The 20,216-nt window shown below is 51.6% G+C and overlaps 1 protein-coding gene across 1 annotated transcript in view; it reads right to left on the reverse strand.

Moving 5' to 3' along the window:
• Spock1 (sparc/osteonectin, cwcv and kazal-like domains proteoglycan (testican) 1) overlaps positions 1 to 20,215 on the reverse strand; it is a gene marked incomplete at its 5' end in the record, with an annotated part of 347,529 nt that extends 327,314 nt beyond the window's left edge. Inside the window, one exon of the mRNA XM_013016002.1 lies at positions 20,144 to 20,215. Within this exon, the coding sequence (XP_012871456.1) occupies positions 20,144 to 20,215 (72 nt within the window). The remainder of the gene's footprint in view (positions 1 to 20,143) is intronic.
• Between the last annotated feature and the right edge of the window lies 1 nt (position 20,216).

A 20,216-nucleotide genomic window follows, 5' to 3' on the forward strand; every position in this document is an offset into this window, starting at 1 on the left:
GCCCCAGGAAGCTGGGCACAGCACTGAGGGACAGATTTATCGTTATGTTGCCAGACTCAGAATTCCATCTTGACCACTCCAGGGGGACGGGTTACCCGGCCTGGGCAGGAGCTGGGAGCAAGTGGCATATGGCGTGCCTTGGAGACACCATGGCAAAGGCACTAAGAAAGGACAGGGCTGGGAAGGTGGCTCAGTGGTAGAGTGCTAGCCTAGCAGGCATGAAGCCCTGGGTTCAATTCCTCAGCACCACATACACAGAAAAGGCTGGAAGTGGCGCTGTGGCTCAAGTGGTAGAGTGCTAGCCTTGAACAAAAGAAGCTCAAGGACAGTCCCCAGGCCCTGAGTTCAAGCCCCAGGACTAGCAAAAAAAGAGAAAGAAAAAAGAAAGGAAGGAAGGAAGGGAAGGAGGGAGGGAAGGAAGGAGGGAGGGAGGGAAGGAGGGAGGGAAAGGAAGGAAGGAAGGAAGGAAGGAAGGAAGGAAGGAAGGAAGGAAGGAAGGAAGGAAGGACGGACGGACAAGACGCTAGGGAAGAGAAGATGGTCCTGAGAGCGTGGGCCTGGGGGGGAGGGTGGGTGACTCAGCCTAGAGACCTGGTGTCTGAGGGAGGGTGGGCAGTGCCCCTGACAGGGACAGGGTAGTAGGAAAGGTCCAGGGATTAAAGGAGGGCAGTTCTGCAGGTACAGAAGGCTGTGGGAGTGGCCAGGCCACTGAATTGGGGGCGGGGAGAGCAAGGGAGGGGGGGTCACCAGTACTTCAGGGGCTGAAGGAAAACACCTATCCAGACCAAAAAGAAGAAAACCAGCGCCACAGATACCAGGAAGGCCAGGTCAGAAGGCCAGGCCACCAAGGCGCACAATGGAAGGGAAGAGTGTCGAATCCAGGGTTTGGGACTGAACAGGAAGAGGTAATCAATGACACTCAGGCCGTCCTTTTGTGGTGGTGGTTGTTGTTAGACTCATAAAATTCCCTGAAGAAAATGTAAGCAGCTCATCTCAATGAACACAGCGCTCCACATTTCACTGGTTAAAGAGATCGGTCAAAGCCAGGCGCCAGTGGCTCCTGCCTGTCATCCTAGCTACTCAGGAGGCTGAGATCTGAGGATCACGGTTCCAAGCCAGCCTGGGCAGGAAAGTCCGTGAGAGTCCGTTATCTCCAATAAACCACTAGAAAACCAGAAGTGGCACTGTGGCTCAAGTGGTAGAGTGCTTACCTTGAGCTGAAGAGCTGAGGGACAGGGCCCAGGCCCAGAGTTCAAGACCCATGCTCGACAAAAAAGAGAGAGAGAGAGAGAGAGATGGGTCAAACCCAACACACTGATTGCATTCATGCGCAACTTCACTCAGGTAAGAAAACCAACGCCAGGATCAAAAGGCTGCCAAAATCATGGCAGCTGAACGGGAAAGGCAAGCAACGCTTTGGACTCTTAAACCTCAACTTGTATCCAATAAAGCACTAAGACTGGTGCTTATGTGTCTGACAAAGCATAAGCTGATATTTTCCTAAGAGCTGAGACTCAATCACTATTTATCTGGTAGAGCTTCTAGGAAAGCATACAGGGTTTCTTGTGTGTTTGTTTGTTTGGATTATGAGATGCAGGTACACCTGCAGAATATAAGGTCTGATCCTGAAGTGAGATTTCCTAGTATACGCTCCCAACAGGTTGTAATCCCAACTCTCGGTTGTCAACTGTGCATGCCTGGCTATTTGTCCATCACTCCGAATGCATCTATTTCAGTGAGCAATTACAGTGTGACTCCACAGTGCTTGAGGGGAAAAGCCAAATCGATTCGGAGGCAGGAGGCAGACAAGAACGCGAGGAGACACCCACAAGGCCTTTCTCTCCCCGGATCTCCCTGGAACAACGTATATGGTAGAATCTGCGCACAAAATCAGTTCCAAAAGCCAGGCTTTGGCACTGCATAACCTCAACCCTCGGTGAGCTCACCCAACATCCATCCTTTCCTCAGAAAAAATCCTTCTTAACTCAGTTGCATTTTTAGATCTGTGGATAAATGTGAAAGGAAGAAAATAAAACCTAAACACATACATTCAAAAAGACTTTATTACTGATGTAAATATTCGCCATGTCACCATCTGCCTCAGACAAATCGGAGTCATGTGGTTAAATAGGCAAACAATTACTCAACTTAATTTCATCATGCGCAAGTTGAAAAACAAGCTCTAATCTCACGGGATGCTGTTCATTTTATTCCAGAAGCTACCGTCCTTCTTGCGAGCGATTGGATTTTATTCTTAGACACCAGAGGGAGGCATGGTGGACTTGGAAGCGTCAACCTGGCCTTCCATAGGAAGCGTGCGAATTCTCCAGGCCTTAAAAGGGTCCTGCCTAAATAAAGTGACAGCTGATCTCTCCTACCAGGGCTTAGTCCTGCTTCTGGAAGAGGCAGACCCAAGCTGTGCCTGCCCAGACCCCCGCACAGACCAGTGGTGGCACTGCCAGGCGGCCCAGCATGGAAGTGGAAAAGCAGCCAGGCCCCCTCCCAGGGCACGCGCTTCGCCCTCGGCCGTGAACGCAGCACACGCTCCACCACCACCCTCGGCCGTGAATGCAGCACACGCTCCACCACCACTGGTGCTTGTCTGCCAACCCCGCAGACGAGACTCCACCGCTCAGCCCCGTTTCTCTCATCTGAGAAATGGAGAGAAAAACAGAACCGGGCTCATGCCTGGAGTCCTAGCTACTCAGGAACTGAAGTTCTAAGGACCCTAGTTCAAAAGCCAGCCCTGGCCAGAACCAGTTCTGAGCAAAACAGTTAAGGAACAGTACCCAGGCCCTGAGGTCAATCCCCAGCTCTAACTGAAGGAAAAGAAGGAAGGAAAGGAAAGGAAGGAAGGAAGGAAGGAAAGGAAGGAAGGAAGAAAGGAAAGGAAGGAAGGGAGGGAGGTAAGGAAAGGGAAGGGAAGGAAGGAAGGAAAGGAAGGGAGGGAGGGAGGGAGGAAGGAAAGGAAAGGAAAGGAAAGGAAGGAGGGAGGGAGGGGGGAGGGGGGAGAGAGGAGGGAGGGAAGGAAGGAAGGAAGGGGGAGGGATGGATTTAGTGACAAGTGCTATAAAGGGGGAGGGAGAAAATCTTATAAAATTATAGAATGAATGCTACTCAGAATTCAAAGAAGCCTTCCCAGAGGAAGGCTGAGACCAAAAGATCAAGGAAAAAGAAAATAGACAAGACAAAGCGTAGGGCCAGGAAAGAGAGCCGCTGTTTAGATACAATAGAATCAAGACCACAGATGGGAACATGGCTCAAGTGGTAGAGCGCTCGCCTTGAGCTGAAGAGCTGAGGGACAGCGCCCAGGCCCAGAGTTCAGGCCCCACGACCAACAACAACAATAAAAAGACCTGGCACTGGTATCTCACACCTATAATCCTAGCTACTCTGGAGGCCAAGAACTGAGTGCTGTGGTTCAAAACCAGCTGGAGTAGAAGAGTCTGAGATTTTATCACCAATTAACCAGCCTAAAGCTGAAAGTGGAGCTGTGGCTCAAGTCGGTAGAGCTCAAGCCGAGGTATTGGCACACCAAAAGAAGAAGGGGAGACAGGGGAGGGAAAGAGGGAAGGAGGGAGGACAGACTAGCTGAAAGTACCTTGCTCCTGGCAGAGCCAGGAGATGGGCAAGACACTAAGTAGCCCCTAATTCTCAACAAAAGTAAATTTGCACCAAGTCATTCAGAAACATTGGCCCTCCATAATTTGGGTTATACCCACAAGCAAAGTATCCAGATAAACAGAGGTGATAAAACCCACTCTGGTCTCAACATTCAAGACTTCTAAACACCCAGCACCTTGGGGCCTTGAGGTTATTGTATGATCCTTGACCAGGAAGGTTCCATGGCCCCCAACCCAACGTCAGAGCTCAGGCCAATGGCTACTGCTAACCACCAGGCACTCATGTTCCTCTCTCTCATACATTTCATTAAATTCAATCCACTTTTATATAAATGATGCTACGAAGTGACTCCTGGTGTTACAGAGAACAGGGCACTGTAGACACCAAGCCGGAGCATGACTCGGTCAAAAGCCAAGATGCTTATTTCTTGTTATTCCCCAAGGTTGGAGTATAGACCAGATGGACGCAGATGCTGCCCAGTGCTCAAGGCTTTCTCCTGTGCCAAACAGCCATCAAAGACATGTTAGAATGCACGGATTACCGTGGTAAAGGAGAAGAATTAGCAGGTTCCCTGTATACCATGCTGACCTCATCTGAGATAGTTATGACAAATGGCTAGGCTGTAGCCTCAGGCACAAAGGACCTCGTTCGTGTCTTTTCTACTGATTCTGCGCAAGCTTTAGTAGCGAAGTCTTTTGTCGATGGTGGATTCACACCTGGCAACGCAATGGAGACTGACGAGTTCTTGTTTTGTTTGTTTTTGTACTGGGGCTTGAACTCAGGGCCTGGACACTGTTCCCTAGCTTTTTTTCTCTTTTTTTTTTTTTTTTTGTCAAAGCTAGTGCTCTACCACTTGAGCATAAATAGCTCCACTAATAGCTTTCTTCGGTGGCCTACTGGAGGTCAGAGTCTCAGAGACTTTCCTGCCTGGGCTGACTTTGAACCGCGATCCCCAGATCTCAGCCTTTGGAGTAGCTAAGAGGACAGGTCTGAGCCGCCGGCGCCTGGCCGGAAGCCTCTTCTGGCTGCAGGCAGGCCTCCATCCCCGTTTCTCTCCTTCCTTCCATTAGGATGGAATTCCCAAAGCAAAGCCCACAGACAGAACAAAGCAGAAGAGATCAAAGTTGCATGCTTTCCGCAGGCAGGAAGCTTCAGCGAGAGAAAACACGGGGAGAAGTTCTGACCACACACAGCACACGCGCACGCGTGCACGCGCGCACACACACACACACACAAAGCACCTGCCCACACGCTGTTCACTCACCCACTTCAATGCATCCGAGGTTTACCACGTTGGAGAGAAGTCAAGAGGGATGCACTTGGAGTAAACCGCTTAATAATAATAATTTTTGAACAAAGAAGTTCCTTTAGCTTTCAAAGCGGCTTCAGGAAACTGCAGGCGGCTGAAGCCCCTCCAGGCACAGCCGGCTTGGCCGGCAAAGGCAGCCTCTGGCTGCAGATTCAAAGAGCTGGTTCCAGCCTCAATTAATTAACTCTTTGGCCTCTAATAAACACCTTCAATCGATCAATTAACAAGTCCTGATTGAGAAGCCGTCAGCAGGCGGAGAGAGCCGAGGGGCCGCTCCCAAGGCGGTGCGGGGGGGCCTTGCTTGCCCTCAGAGGACTTAACATTCTAACTGGGGAGGAAAACCAAGTCCACAGCACCCACAGGAAGGGCGCCGCCACGATCTTTAAAACAAAATTAAATAAGTAAAAGCTTTTAAAGAGTACGGAAAGTATAATGCTATCTCGTGACTTCACGAAACATTTTAAAACACAAACACTGGTTCCATTGAGTATTAATTTTGCAAGGGGAAGGGAGAGGAGAGGAGGGGAAGGGAGGGGAGATGGAGGGAGGGGAGGGGAGATGGAGGGAGGGGAGATGGAGGGAGGGGAGGGGAGGGGTCTCGTGGTTAAGTAAGTTTGGGGCGCAGTGGGCTGGGAAGTTGGGGAGCACACGATGCCCTGCAGAGGCAGCTCACGGGATGACAGACGGCTCCGCTCCCCCCCAGCCTGCGTGGCGTGGCCTCCTCCCATGGGCATGCTCTGCTGCCCCCAGCCCCCACCCTGGAGGAGGAGGAGGAGATGCTCTGTGGAAGGTGTCTCCTCTCCCCAGGCCATGGCTGGCTGGGGGGGGCGGGCATTTGTGGGTGGCAGGCCCAGCCACCACTGCCTCGTGCTCGGATGCTGAGGGGCAGGCGCTCAGGGCAGAGCCTGGGGCCCGCCGCGGCAGCCCCTGCAGGGGGAGAGAAGGCTGCCAGCCTCTCTGGCCCAGCGCCCATCCAGCTGCGGGACATCTCCAAATCCCTCCTGGTGGTACAGGCTGCGCACCAGCCAGGAAACACGAGTTGAGGGCCTGGTGACCCAGCCCGCCTGTCTGCCTGGTGCCGACCACTGCGTGACAGGCTCACCGAGATGAATGGAGAAATCCTGCTCCTGCCTCCAGTTGGTGGGGGGGGGGGGGGAGGTAATGGCTAGCGAGGAGCGCTGGTGATTTTGACACTGGATCTCACCTCCTCCCTGGGTGCACACCCGGGCAACCAGGTGTCCATTCCAGACCCCCTGCTGCTGCAGAGCACAGCCCAGCACACCCAGCTGCTTCCACGGAGACCCAGGCCGGTGGAGTTTTCTACCTGGGATGGTCCTGATCTCCGCCTCCCACGATGCTGACAGGTGCAGGTCACTGCATTCGGCTGTTGGTTGAGAAGGGGAAGTGGAGGGGGGGAGGGGGTAATCTCACAAAGTTCTCTGCTCAGGCTGGCCTCGAACCAGGACCTTTCCATTCTCGGCTCCAGAAGGAGCTAGGATCACCAGCTTTTGAGCCACCGAGCACGGGGTCCTTCTGTAGCTATTCTTAAATACTCTGCAATCACCCGAGAGGGCTGATCCTACTGAGGGTTGCCAGGAGCAGCTGGGTGGATGTGGGGGTTGGTGGGGGGGGGAGCAATCAGTAGCTGAGACCCAGGACAAGTTCCAGCCCAGTCCCTAGAGGGCGGCGCTCAGCAGCAAAAGAATTTTAAAAAATAAAATCAGCAGCAGCAGCAGCAGCATCTCCCTGAGCAGGAGGGGCTTCGTGGCTCCCAACACCTCTCAGCTCAGACGTCAGAGGCCTGAGAGCAAGGTGATCAGGGAACTCTGCAGCCTTGTAATCAACAGAGAGATAATCACCTGCCACGGCCCCTCGGGCGTGGAAAATGACAGGGCAGAGTGATTACGTCTCGGTGGAGAGGCAGCTGGCGAGAGTGAGCAAAAATGAGACACTGGCATCCCTCCATCCGGTCCTGAGCCTTGAGAGTCCAGCTCCCCTCCCTCCCCCCTCCCCCACAGGACGGCACCGCAGGTCAGCGCAGCAGGGGCCACTGGGCACTAGAGGACCCCAACCCAAGAGCCACCACCTGCCCGGGTGCCCACTGGAAATGGGGTCCAGAATGCGGGGGGGGGGGGGAGGCAGGGAACCTCAGGAGCAGTTTGTTCTAGAACAGTGAAGCCCTTGATGAGTTCCGGATCAAAGAGGAGACAGCTCCATCCTGCCACCTTATATTTCATCTATTAAGACAAAGACCCAAAAAAGTAATAACCCCAGTGGCTTGGCTTACAAAGGTTAAGAAAAAGTAGACATTCATGTACACGGCCAGGCAGAGTGCCCACAGAAGAGAGTAAAATGCATTCATATCCATTAGTGTGCACATATGCTCTAGTGATTTGCCCTTTGACCTGAAAAATCCACCTCCGAAAACTAACTGGCATAGAGCAGTATATGAATAAAATGAAGTTTCCATAAGATTATTCTCTGAGCACTCTTTTGAAGAGTAGAAATTCCAGTCTCCACCAATAGGAAACCAGGTACATAAAAATGTATAAGATGTATGTGCACAATAGTATACTATGCACCTCTAAAAAAAAACTTGGCACCCACAGAAAAAGAGGCAAGATTTATAAATAGTCCACAGAAAAGATATCTGAAAAAGATATTCTGCTTCACTCATGATAAAAGATGAAAACTCAGCCAGGCTCCTGTAGATCACACCTGCAATCCTAGCTACTCAAGAGGCTGAGGACTGAGGATCGCAGTTTAAAACCCAGCTCAGGAAGACAAATGTATGAGACTCTTATCTCCAATTAACCTGCAAAACATTGGACATGGAGGTATGGCTCAAGTGGTAGAGCACCAACTTCAGGTGGAAAAGCTAAGGGACAGTGAATGCCAGGTCCTAAATTTAAGAGAACAGTACTAGTACAAAACAAGTCATACGTGTGTGTGTGTGTGTGTGTGTGTGTGTGTGTGTGTGTGTGTGTAATAGGTCATATATATATGTATTTTTATTTTATAGCAATTTTATAATTGTGCTAAAAATTATTCTCACAAAACAATTATAAGGGCAAAGATTTCATCACCAGAATGCTCATCATATCAAAATAGTCCAAATGTTTAACCAAAGGGGGCAAAAAAGTTTTACATGATTTAAATACTAAGAAGATGTGATCAAAGTCTATGAAAGGGCCTGGAAAATGGTCGCCTTTTAAAATAAACATGGGATATACAGTGTGTGTCACTCAGGCGCAAGGATGCGCGCCGGTCATCCAGCTACTTGGGAAGCAGAAGTAGGAGGGCGGCCGTCCAAGGCTGACCTCGGCAAAAACCGAAACCCTACCGGAGAAACAAAGCAAAGCAAAATGAACTGGGGGTGTGCAGCTCAAGCGGCACAGCAACTTCCTTGAATTCCATCCGCAGTACTGCCAAAACAAGAAAAGCGTTCACATATAAATGCATAAATGCACAAAGTGAGCCAGTTATCAGGCAGTGCTGGTGAGGGGTATTTTAATTTTTCCATTTATTTTTCTCAGGTCATTCTGAGGTTGGGGGGGTGTGTTTTGTTTTTAATGGTGAGTTTGTAAATAGGAAAAGCCACATGCAGAAAGTTCTCAGCATGACCCCAGGTCACGATCCCCCCATGCCTCCCAGCATTCTCCCCGCTTGCTCCCCAAGTCCCCTGCTCAGTGTGAGGTTCTCCACTCAGCCAGCCAGCACCCAGGCCGAGGAACCTGCAGGATGCCACCCACCCTGGCACCTCCTCCTCCCCACACGGCAATGGGAGGCTGGCTTCTGGTCACCGAACCGACAAAGTCCCAGATCCCATCAACTTCCGGTCTGCTGAGCAGGAGCTGGGCACCCGAGACTCACTCACACCTGCATCCTAGCTACTTAGGAGACTGAGATCTGAGGATCATGGTTCCAAGCCAGCCCAGGTGGGAAAGTGCTTGCCGCCCAATGAAGCACCAAAAAGTCAGGAGTGGAGCTGTGGCTCAAGTGGCAGAGCACCAGCTTTAAGCAATGAAGCTAAGCAAGAGCACAAGGCCCCAAGTTCAATTCCTGGTACAAGCACAATAATTTTTTTAGTCATCCAGGATTAGACACTAATGGATCAGAGACCACAAGCTGGAAGACTGGAGAAACAGTAAGCTGTACCAAGATTCACTGTCTCCAGGAATTAAAAGTGGCACTCATAACCCCCACCCCAAAAAAAAGAAGTTATAGGGTTGGATACTGATGGTTCACACCTATAATCCTAGCTACTAGAAGGCTGAGATCTGAGAAAAGCCAGCCTAGGCAGGAAAGTGTATGACAATCTTATCTCTAATTAATCCCCAAAAAGCTAGAAGTGGAGCTGTGGCTCAAGTGACAGCACTAGCCTTGAGCACAAAAAGCTAAGGCCCTGAGTTCAAGCATCAGCACTAGCCCCTCCGAGAGAGAGAGAGAGAGAGAGAGAGAGAGAGAGGGGGGGGGGGAGGGAGGGAGGGAGGGAGGGAGGGACGGAGGGAGGGACGGAGGGAGGGAGGGAAGGAGGGAGGAGAAAGAATTATGAATTATTGGATTAAACACACCCACAAATCCCTCAGATCAGAGACACTGAAATAATCACTGTTTTACTCTAAATGGAACAGAAGCTAAATGACCCAATAAAATGTTTGTTTTAAGAAATTAAACAAGCATTCTCCCTGGTTTTTAAACAGAAAAGGAAATTTGCATTGAGCAAAGAATTCAAGGCTAACCAGTGGAATGCGGGTCAGGAGTCCAGAGGCTTTCCGAGCTGGTTTAGCGTAATGCAGGTTCCCGAGTCAGAACCACCGCTGATGCCGAGCCTCGAGTTACGACCCTGCCCTGACCGCGTCATTGAAGGAAGACTTTTTATTTGGCCTCCCACATGTTTAATAAGACCAAAGCTCAGCACTAATTCCTACATGTTCTTAAAGGAAGGTTAGAGGAAGGTACCAAACTCCCAAATACTAAAGAACAATTCTTTTTTCTTCTGTTGCGGGTCTTGAACTCTGGGCCTGGGCGCTGTCCCTCAGCTCCTCAGCTCAAGGCAAGCACTCTACCACTTGAGCCACAGCGCCACTTCCAGTTTGCTGGTGGTTCATTGGAGATAAGTCTCATGGACTTTTCTGCCTGGCCTCGCTTTGAACCGTGATCCTCACATCTCAGCCTCCTGAGTCTCTAGAATGACAGGTATGAGCCACCAGTGCCTGGCACTAAAGCACAACTCTTAACAAGGAGGCTTTGAGGAAGGGGGTGGAAATTCACCCCGAACCAGCCCTCCCTTGTTCCCCTAGCCAGAAGGAGCAGAGGGGGGAGAGGGGGTCACCAGCCTTTGGGGACACAGCGCTCCACAAGGCTTTCCCAGTGGAGGGTTTTCGTGCACTGATGTGGCTCAGTGGTAGAGCGCTTGCCTAGCATGCAGGAGGCCCTGAGTTGAATTCCTTGGAACCACAGAAATAAAATAAGTAATTTTTTTAAACAAAAGGCTCACTGAGGGGAGAGGGGCTGACTAAAGAATCGCTGAGCCAGAGCAGCCATGAGGAGAGACTCACTTCTGCCATACCCGCCTGGCTAATCTGACACCTGACTCATCCAACAGGAGAGAGGTGACTCAGAGAAGAGCGGACGGAGCAGGGACAGCACAGGGAAGCCTTCAAACCCGCTGCTCAGCAGAGAGACGCATGGAGAGTTATTGAGGAGACAGAGGAACAGCTCTGTCTCTCTTCTCTCTCTCCTTTCCTCTCTACCTCTTGTCTCTCTAAGCCCTCCACCCTCTCCCCTCCCGTTCCTGTGTGTGTGGCCTCCCTGATGTGGGGATTGGTGACCGCAGAGAGCGGAACGCCTCCAGCCTTGGAGAGACACAGAGCACAAGGTGGAAACCAGCTTGGCTGCCGGGAGCCAGATCTGTGCTTTGTTCTGGAGCTGTCCCCCAGGAGTAACCCACCCCACTAACACCAGAAAACAGGAGGAAGAGGCTGGCCTGGAGTCCAACCACCATATCCATAAATTAGGGAGCCGGGCACCAACGCTGGCTCACGCTGTCACCCTAGCCATTCAGGCGGCTGAGATCCGAGGATCACGGTTCGAAGACAGTCCAGGCAGAAAAGTCTCTGTGAGACTCTTATCTCCAATGAACCTGGAAGCGGTGCTGTGGCTCAAGTGATAGAGTACTAGCCTTGAACACAGAGGCTCAGGGACAGCGCCCACAATTGACAAAAAATAATAATAAATATATATATGTGAATATACGTAGAGAGAGAGAGGGGGGAGGGAGACAGAGAAAAAACCCACCAAGATATTAAAGGAAATTGGCAAATAGAAATAAACAAAAGTATCTCCTGTTGATTTCCCAGATTGAAAGTCCTCAATACACTGGCCCATACGTGCGTGGTCAATAGGGACATGGGGTCTGTGACTGGCCTTCGAAAGCTAAGGCTGCTCCTTAAAGGACACACGTACATGTACATACACACACACACACACTACTGCAATAATTTTCCAAACCCAATCCATACTTCCCCCAAGACCATGGAAAGGCCTAGAAACTCCCCATCTGGCCCCTAGCAATGGGGTGATGGAAAGAGGCCAGAAAGCCACCAAGTCTCTCCTGTGTATCTACTGTCTCATTTAGGCACCATTTATTTGCTATTCATTTGAGTACATTCAAGGAGTAAAGCAAGATCCCAGGGCCGGTTCAGCCAGCAATGGAAGGAAGAGAGGCTTCAGAGGGCTGGGAAGGTGGCTCAGTGGTAGAGCGTTTGCCTTGCATGCATGAGGCCCTAGGTTCGATTCCTCAGCACCACATAAGCAGAAAGAAAAAAGCTGGAAGTGGCGCTGTGGCTCAAGCAGTAGCGCTAGCCTTGAGCTGAAGAGCTGAGGGACAGCACCCAGGCCCAGAGTTCAGGCCCCACAACCGGACCCCAAAAAAAAGAAAAGAAAAGAAAGGCTTCAGAACAAACAATAAAACCTGCCAACTTTTGGTGAAGCTCAGCATTCTCAACTTCAAGGCGCCTTTGATTTGGGTGTCTTCTGATCTCTCCAGAATAATGAGGCTGGACAACCAAACCAAACGCCAAGAAGGCAGAAGCGGGCAGCGCCGGCTCTGCAGCCCAGACCCAGGGCCTTCTTGGCACTCAGCTGCCACTGTCTGCGCCTAAGAAAACACCTCCTGCTGGAGTGGGCACTCTGCTACATCCTCCCTGCCTACACTACTTTGCCCCCAGTGCCCCGTTCATCAAAACCAAAGGCAAGGTTCAGAGTCAATTCCCCTGTGTTCCTCTGTGCCAAAAACAGAGCAAATCTTTTTTTTTGGTCAGCCTTGGGCTTGAACTCTGGGCCTGGGCGCTGTCCCTCAGCTCTTCAGCTCAGGGTGAGCGCTCTACCACCTGAGCCACAGCGCCACTTCCAGTTTTCCAGTGGTTCATTGGAAATGAGTCTCATGGACTTTTTCCTGCCTGGGCTGGCTTTGAACCACGATCCTCAGGTCTCAGGCTCCTGAGTAGCTAGAATGACAGGCGGGAGCCACCAGTGCCTAGCAACAGAGCAACTCTTATCAAGAGAAGCAGCAGAAATCAAACCAGACCTGGCCCTCAGGAGACAGGAACTGGGCTCTCTCCTCTCCGCCCCGTCTCCCCACCCCTTCCACTGCACTGGTTCGAGCGTGTGAGCATCAACATGTCCCGGGACTGACAAGCCAAATGCCATTCCTCCCTGAGCAAACAGAGCAGTTGCTTCTCAGATACACCGGAAGATGTGCCCTTTCCACTGACGGTGATGGTTGCCCTGCTAGCCTTGGAATAACTTACTGCGGGTCTTCCAAATAAAAGGCCCATTTCGTCTGAGACTGTACTGTTCGGTAGATTGTATTCTTCACTGGCTCTCTGAAATAACAATCCGTTCCCTTCTGAAGAACGGACCCATGGGAGGGTCCCCTGGGCAGCTCCCGGGTGCCACTCCTGCGGAGGGGTGCTGGGCTCCAGGCTTGCAGCAGGTACAACTCTGAAGCCAGACCGGCCAGGGCTCCCCAAGACTGTCAAGAGGAAGAGGAGGATCCGGTCTGTGTCCACTCTGCAGCACGTCTGTGTTTACCTTGGCCCTGGCGGATCGTCTACGTCAGCCTGGCCTCTCTCTGGACTGAGGCGAGGCAGAGGCGGGAAGGACACCCCATCAGGGAAGAAGAGCGCCCCCCTCCACAGAATCTGTGTCAACAGCCACTTGCTGACCACAAAACCCATCCTGGGAACATGGCGCCGCCATAGGGTGTCGGGTCACAGAGCACACGTGACAAACCCATCCACGACTGCCAAGGGCGGTGTGAAATGTCCCTCTGTCCTGCCCTGGGCGTGCACGCCACGAGGGAGAGTCCACCTTCAAACATCAAGTGAAACCATCTCCACAAAGACAGCATCTTCTCTCCACATTCAGCTGGACACGACGATGCTGCTTCTCAAAGACCCCCCAGACTGTGACCCCGTCTTCCCTCCTCCCCAGGAGAAATGATTCTGCTCAGGGTTGCCCTGGGGATGCAGGCCGGACCCAGACGCACAGCCCGCCCGCACGTGGCCCTGGGGTCTCCACAGGAGCCTCCCTCTCAGCCATGATCCCTGAGATTGGAAGCCTGGCTTTCCGTGTTTAGCCTCTAATGCTGAACCTCCACTGGAGTCTCCCAAGGGTTTTGACCATTTCATGCCTCCCAAAATGTGTGCTCCACCCAAGCTGGGGGGGGGGGGAGGGCTTTCGCAGCACAGAAAACGAGAGCTTGCTCCTCCAGGGTCTCTGAGGGCAAGCCATGTGTGGAAATATACATCCAGGGCCTCCCCCCAGGAGCTGACCCCCAGCCTTGACTTGCGGTGGCCTCCCCTCCCCGTGCCCAAGTGCCCCTGTCTTGGTGGATTCCTTCTCCACTACACCTGTGCGGTCATCATTCATCCTTCGCTGACGCTAGACTGCAAGCCCCAGGCCCGCATGAGCCTCACCTCGCTCCTGCCCTGCCCCCTCTACGCTGGGCAAAGCCCTGGGAGACTCTCTTCCCGCCAGCATGCCACCCCCCCCACCCTGCGTCTCCACGGGCCATGGTGAATTACAGGCCCTGCGGATTGTCTTTAATGAGCCCGGACTAAAGAGAGTTGGGTCTCTGGGCCAGAAGGAGCAGTGCGGATCCTGTTTGTATGTTCTAGTTGGTTCTACAGCACTCTGGGATTTGGGGACTGCTGGATGCTAACAAGAAACATCTCTAGGCCAGGCGATTTGCTGGGTGACATACAGAGGTCAGACCGGAAAACAAACCCAGGTTTAGTGTGATACCTAAAACTTCCCCCATCAAAGCCTGCTGGCACTCTGCCCATTTGGGGCCTCACGGCTCCCCTTCCCAGGGCTGGCCAAGGGGTACGGCGGGCTGGCCAAGGGGTACGGCGGGCGGGCCAATCAAGCCCACAAAATCCTCCTGACCACTGTGTGTGTGTGACAGAACTCAGGGTTCTGCCGAGTCCCGGTGGCTCACGCCTGTCATCCCAGCTCCTCTGGAGGCTGAGATCTGAGGATTGTGGCTCAAAGCCAGCCCAGGCAGGAAAAAGTCCATGAAACTCTGATCTCCAATGAACCACCAAAAAAAGAAGAAGAAAAAGGCAGAAGTGGAGCTGTGGCTCAAGTGGTAGACTGCTAGCCTTGAAAAAAAGTTGCTCAGGGACAGCTTCTAGTCCCTGAGTTCAAGCCCCAAGCCTGGCACAAAACAAAGAACAAAATACCTCAGGCTCTTGCTATTCAAAGAGGGGCAGGGCACAGATGCACAGAACTCAGAGGTGAAACTCTCAGTCACCAAGAGCAGCTATGCATAACAAACCTGAGATCAAAACCAACATGGGGGCCAGGGGCGTGGCGGGAAACAAAGCCCAAAGTAGTGGGGGACAGGAGAGAGATCCTGACAGGCACATCAAAGCCCAGGCCTGCCCCACACACCCGCCTCACATAAAGCCACGCCCATCAATGAGACTTTCCGACCCATCCAAGCCAGCTGGGGCGGGGTCTCACATAAAGCCACGCCCGTCAATGAGACTTTCTGACCCATCCAAGCCAGCTGGGGCGGGGTCTCACATAAAGCCACGCCCGTCAATGAGACTTTCCGACCCATCCAAGCCGGCTGGGGCGGGGTCTCGGCGCTCAGCAGGGAGAGGGCTGTGACTTCCGCCTGGACAGGAGGGGGGGGGGGCGGTGGCTCAGAGAGGGCAAGCGACCCCAGGCTGCTCCTACTTGGCTTTGCGCAATTTGGGGTGAGGGCGGCAAAGTGGTGAGCATTTGAGCCAAACATCTGCACAAGCACCAGCCTGCGGGAAGGCTCAGGGTTTGTCTGTCCCTATCCGGCCATCCATGGAGGCCAGGATGGACAGGTGGACTATCTCACACAGCCCTCCGCAGCCCCGCGTGCAGGCATGGGGGGGGGAGGGGCAGGGTTGTTCCACTCACCCTCCTGGCCCTGGCTTCTTCGTTAGCAGTCTATAAAATGGTGGCCAGCACCGGTGGCCCACACCTGTCATCCTAGCTGCTCAGGAGGCTGAGATCAGAGGATCGCAGTTCAAAGCCAGCCCACATAGAAAAGTCCATGAGACTCTCATCTCCAAGGAGCCACCAGAAAACCGGACGTGGCGCTGTGGCTCAAATGGTAGAGCGCGCGCCTTGAGCTGAAGAGCTGAGGGACAGCGCCCAGGTACCTAGTTCAAGACCCACAACTTGGTTAGAAGATGCTTTTAAATAAAAAATTACTTGTAACCTTGGGAAATTGCTTGTTGGTAATTATCTTGTGTGTATGTGTGCACGTGTAATACGTCAGAAATCACATAGTATTATAAAATAGGTAATGACTTAAAAATTACTTTGTATCCTCAAGCAAGATGAAACAGTGGTACTAACGATTAGATCCAAGCTCCTCTGAAAGACTCTCACAGACCCAATTATCCGACTGGGCAGAGCTATTTCTCAGCTTTGAAAAGTAGCTTCTGAAGCCTCGGAGCGGGGACCCGGAAGATCAACCAGAGCAGAGAGTTCTACCACTTCCGCCAGGCCAGAGCTGGCTTTTTCTCAGACTGAAGCCAAGAATGCTCTTAATTCACACCGTCTGTGTGAATTAATGATTTCTATCGGCCGTCATCTGGTCCAGAGGAGGAAAGATGGTTTCTCATTCCAAACAGTTCAGATCACAGACTGATTCTTGTCTTCCTGAATCTGTTGGATCAAAATGATTTTCTGCTACTTCCCCTCCCCAGCTAGCTCCTGTGGTGACAGAAGCCAGGCCCCACCTCTCATCACCAGCCCCCCAAAACCAGCCAGCCTTGAAATTCATTATGGCTGAGATATCTGGATCAAATCAACAGATCATAATGTTCACTGCCACCCCCCCCTCATTTTGCCAGAAAGACCACTGTGGCCCACAGAGAATGTTCCAGAAGGAAGAAGAAGTCCAGAAAAAGGGCAGGTCCTTGTAATCTTTCATTGTGATTACAAACCCCAGGTCACCGGGGAGTAAGAGAAATGCCAGCCAAAGCAACACTTCTGATTTTGCCAGATTCCTAAAGGTAATTATCCTGGAATTAAATGTCAGGGCGATTTTCATGAGTACAAAAAAAAAGAAAGAAAGAAAGAAAGAAAATGCCATATTTACTGTAAGCAACAATATTACTCTAATCTAGCCAGGCGCTAGTGGCTCACCCCTGTGATCCGAGCAATTCAGGAGGCTGAGTGATGAGCAGGCAGGTTCAAAGCCAGCCTGGGCAGGAAAAAAAAAAGTCTCCTAGGACTCTTTTTATCTCCACTTATCCAGCAAAAAGCCAGAAAGGGAGGTGTGGCTCAAAGTGGTAGAGCACCAGCCTTGAGGGAAGAGCAGGAGGCTGGGAGTTCAAGCACAAAAAGCAAATGCATTACTCTCATCCAGCCAGACGCTGCTTATTAGAAGATTGAGGCCTGGTATCAGGCCCACACCTGTTGTTTACTTGTTTCCCACACCGCTGTGTGAGAGCTAAGGTTCTTTGCCAGCTGCCCTGGACAGGGAGCGGGGAACAGCCCCTGTATGACCGCGAAGCCGATTCTCACTCTGACTGGCTCCAGCATTGTCAATCCAGCCAACAGACTCAAGCAGCCCCAGGAAATGGCGGGTGGGGAGAGAGGCGGCGCTATGAATACATTTCCTTCCTAGGATGGTATACATGTTAAGTGAAATAATATACATATATATATATATATATATATATATATATATTCTTCAACAATGCCTGACACACTAAGCGGCCCATAAATGTTGGTTATTTCTACAATCTCATAATCATGTGTGTGTGTGTGTCTTGAACTAAGGTGCTCGGACACTGTCCTTAAGCTTTTTTTACTCAAGGATGGAGCTCTACCACTCGAACCACACCTCTACTTCTGGGTTTTGATGGTTCACTGTAGATAAGTGTCTATTGGATTTGCTGGCTTTGAACCATGATCCTCAGGAAAAGAAATGTATTTTTTAAACATATATACACACATACACACACACACAGGATAAGAAAGGAATGTGTGATATAAAATAATGGCACACAAGAAGTTACAATACAGGAGAGATTGTATTAATCTTGTTTGCCTGTAGCTTCCAGTGCTTAGACGGTTCTGTTTATTAGAATGAATATGAAGATCTAGCCCAGGAAATTCTGGTTATAGTGAGAGTAAGGAGAAGCCAGAATCACTGAGAATGTCTGCCTTGACTTCTCCACCTCAAACCAGCCAGATGTGAAATTAGTTACACTAGGGAACACAGCATTCGCCTCCTATCCCCGCCTCCCGCTTCATATTGTATTTACGCCTCATTTCTGGCCAAACAACCAGTCTTTATCAAAGAACAAGGATCAGCCTAGCGGACTCCAAATGCCTCTAGGAACAATCATCCACAAGTTGGTATTTTTCTCCGGCATCTGTAACTCCAGGAGAGAGGCCACGGGGCCATTCTGAAGGTGTTACTTCAGGAAAGCAGACCGTGAGCAATGAGATACAGTTTAAAGTGGAAAGTCGAGTCTGCCAGACAGTCACCAGCAAGAACACAGCCATGCCCAACGGCTCAGCCTCCTCTCCAGCTCACACTGGGCCCTCGTAAGGAGCAGAGCCCTGGGCTCTTCATTTTCCCAGGATTGGAAAAAAAAAAAAAAGATCATTGTCTAAATCTCTCTTTTCCAACCAAGTAACAAGAATGATGAGAAGTTCTTTACCAAAGTGAGTTTCCAAAAGTGACAACGCATTCAGCCTCACAGTCATCCTAGGACACAGCCTTTCAAAGCTTATCAGAGACTTTGCGGGGGGGCGGGGAACAACAGCAAAGAATCTGGGGCTTTGTCTACTTTGAGCAAAGCCTGGCTCCGAGAAAATGTTCAGGCTAGCTAGGCACCAGTGGCTCACACCTGTCATCCTAGCTACTCAGGAGGTTGAGGTTGATATCTGAGGATCATGGTTCAAAGCCAGCCAGGCAGGAAAGTCCGTGAGACTCTTATCTCCAATGAACCACCAGAAAACCAGAAGTGGCGCTGTGGCTCAAGTGGTAGAGCGCTCGCCTTGAGCTGAAGAGCTGAGGGACAGCGCCCAGGCGCAGAGTTCAAGACCCACAACTGACAAAAACAAGATGCGTGGCTCTGTCCTCTTTCATAAAAGAAAACCAGGAAGAGGTTAATGGCATTAAGCGACATCTGAGCCACTGTGGGGGAAGGCGCCAATGAAGCAGAGAAAATGGTGGGTGATGGACGAGGCCTGAAGTTTTGTGGGAACACTTGTCAATCTGTTACTGGCAGGCTGGATCCAATTATCATTTTTCCAATCGACAAGTATTACCTTGACACCTGAAGCAACTCCAGGAAAAAAAAAGAAAGAAATGCAACTGAACCTTTTCTCATCTGGGGAAGGGTAAAGCCTTTGTCACTTTTTTTTTCTTTCTTCTTTTGTCTTCATGCTTTCCAAGATCCTACGAATTACTGCCTGGCCGATCTGTTTAAAATACAGACCCCAGGAAGTGGCGCTGTGGCTCAAGTGGTAGAGCGCTCGCCTTGAGCTCAAGAGCTGAGGGAGAGCGCCCAGTCCCAGAGTTGAAGCCCCACGACCGACCAAAATAAATAACTAAATGAAATACAGACCCCCAGAAACATGGAATCCACTCCACTCCCCCCCCAAAAAAAGCATTAACCCAAAGCCAGTACCATCCATCCAGCATAAATAAAGATCAGGTGTTTGTTTGTATGTGAAGCTAAATGAGATATTGGAATCACGTGATACACAGAGAACACAAACACACTGTGAGCCAGCCTGAACGGGTGGGAGGGCACCCCACAACTCAACTGATCAGCAGCCACACATGCTCCCCTTCCCACAACTCCTTGCAAGAGCCAAAGCAAAACTCCCTCGGCCCCAGGTGACTCTCTGAACACACACTCCCTGGTTCAGGCACAGGCAAAGGTGTGGGGTTCTTCAGATTGCAGCCGAGCCAGGCACTGGGGGGGGGGGAGCTCATGCTTGTCACCCTAGCTACTCGGGAGGCTGAGATCTGAGGATCGAGGTTCAAAGCCAGCCAGGGTGGGAAAAAGGGTGTTTTATCTACAATGAACCACGAAAAAGCCACAAGTAGCAGAGACAGCGACATCCTTAAGTGAAAAAATGGAGGGAGAGAACTAAGCCTTGAGTTCAAGCCCCAGTACCAGAAGAGAGACAGATAGGTATGTTATATAAATGCATATTAATATAGGTTATTCATTTAGCCCCTCAAACCCCCCCAAAAAAAGAAACAAAGCCGCATTTGCCCCTGACAAGCTGTTTTTCTTTGCCGTGGACAGCTTGTTGTTGTTGTTGTTACAGGATTTAAACAAGTCAGAGATGGCAATTCACAAGGCCAAGTGTCCTAGAGGACCAGCCGTGTCCGGGAAGGGCCGGGCCGGGGCTGTCCGGGTGGGGGTGTGTGGGGAGGTGCTGGTGGCCTCTCCCAGGGCGCAGGGGGGGGCTGCTGCGGCCTGCTGGGAGCGGGGTACCAGGTGCCACCCCCCACGGCCCCTGGGGCGCCCCTGGGAAGGGCCAGGGGCTGGAGGCGCAGGTGTGTCCATCCGGGGCTCCGGGTGTCCCTTCCAGGACCCCAGCCCCCCCCTCCCCGCTGCCCAGGCCTCCTCCTTGGCCTGGGCCCCCCACCCCTGACCCCCGACCCCTACTCACGTCTCGGAAGCGGTTCCAGTACCGGCCCCCGTCGTACTGGGCGGCGGGGCCCAGCCACGGGTCGCTGTCCAGG

This window comes from Dipodomys ordii, unplaced genomic scaffold (genome assembly GCF_000151885.1).
Source record: "Dipodomys ordii isolate 6190 unplaced genomic scaffold, Dord_2.0 Scaffold29, whole genome shotgun sequence".
Classification (NCBI taxonomy): domain Eukaryota; kingdom Metazoa; phylum Chordata; class Mammalia; order Rodentia; family Heteromyidae; genus Dipodomys; species Dipodomys ordii.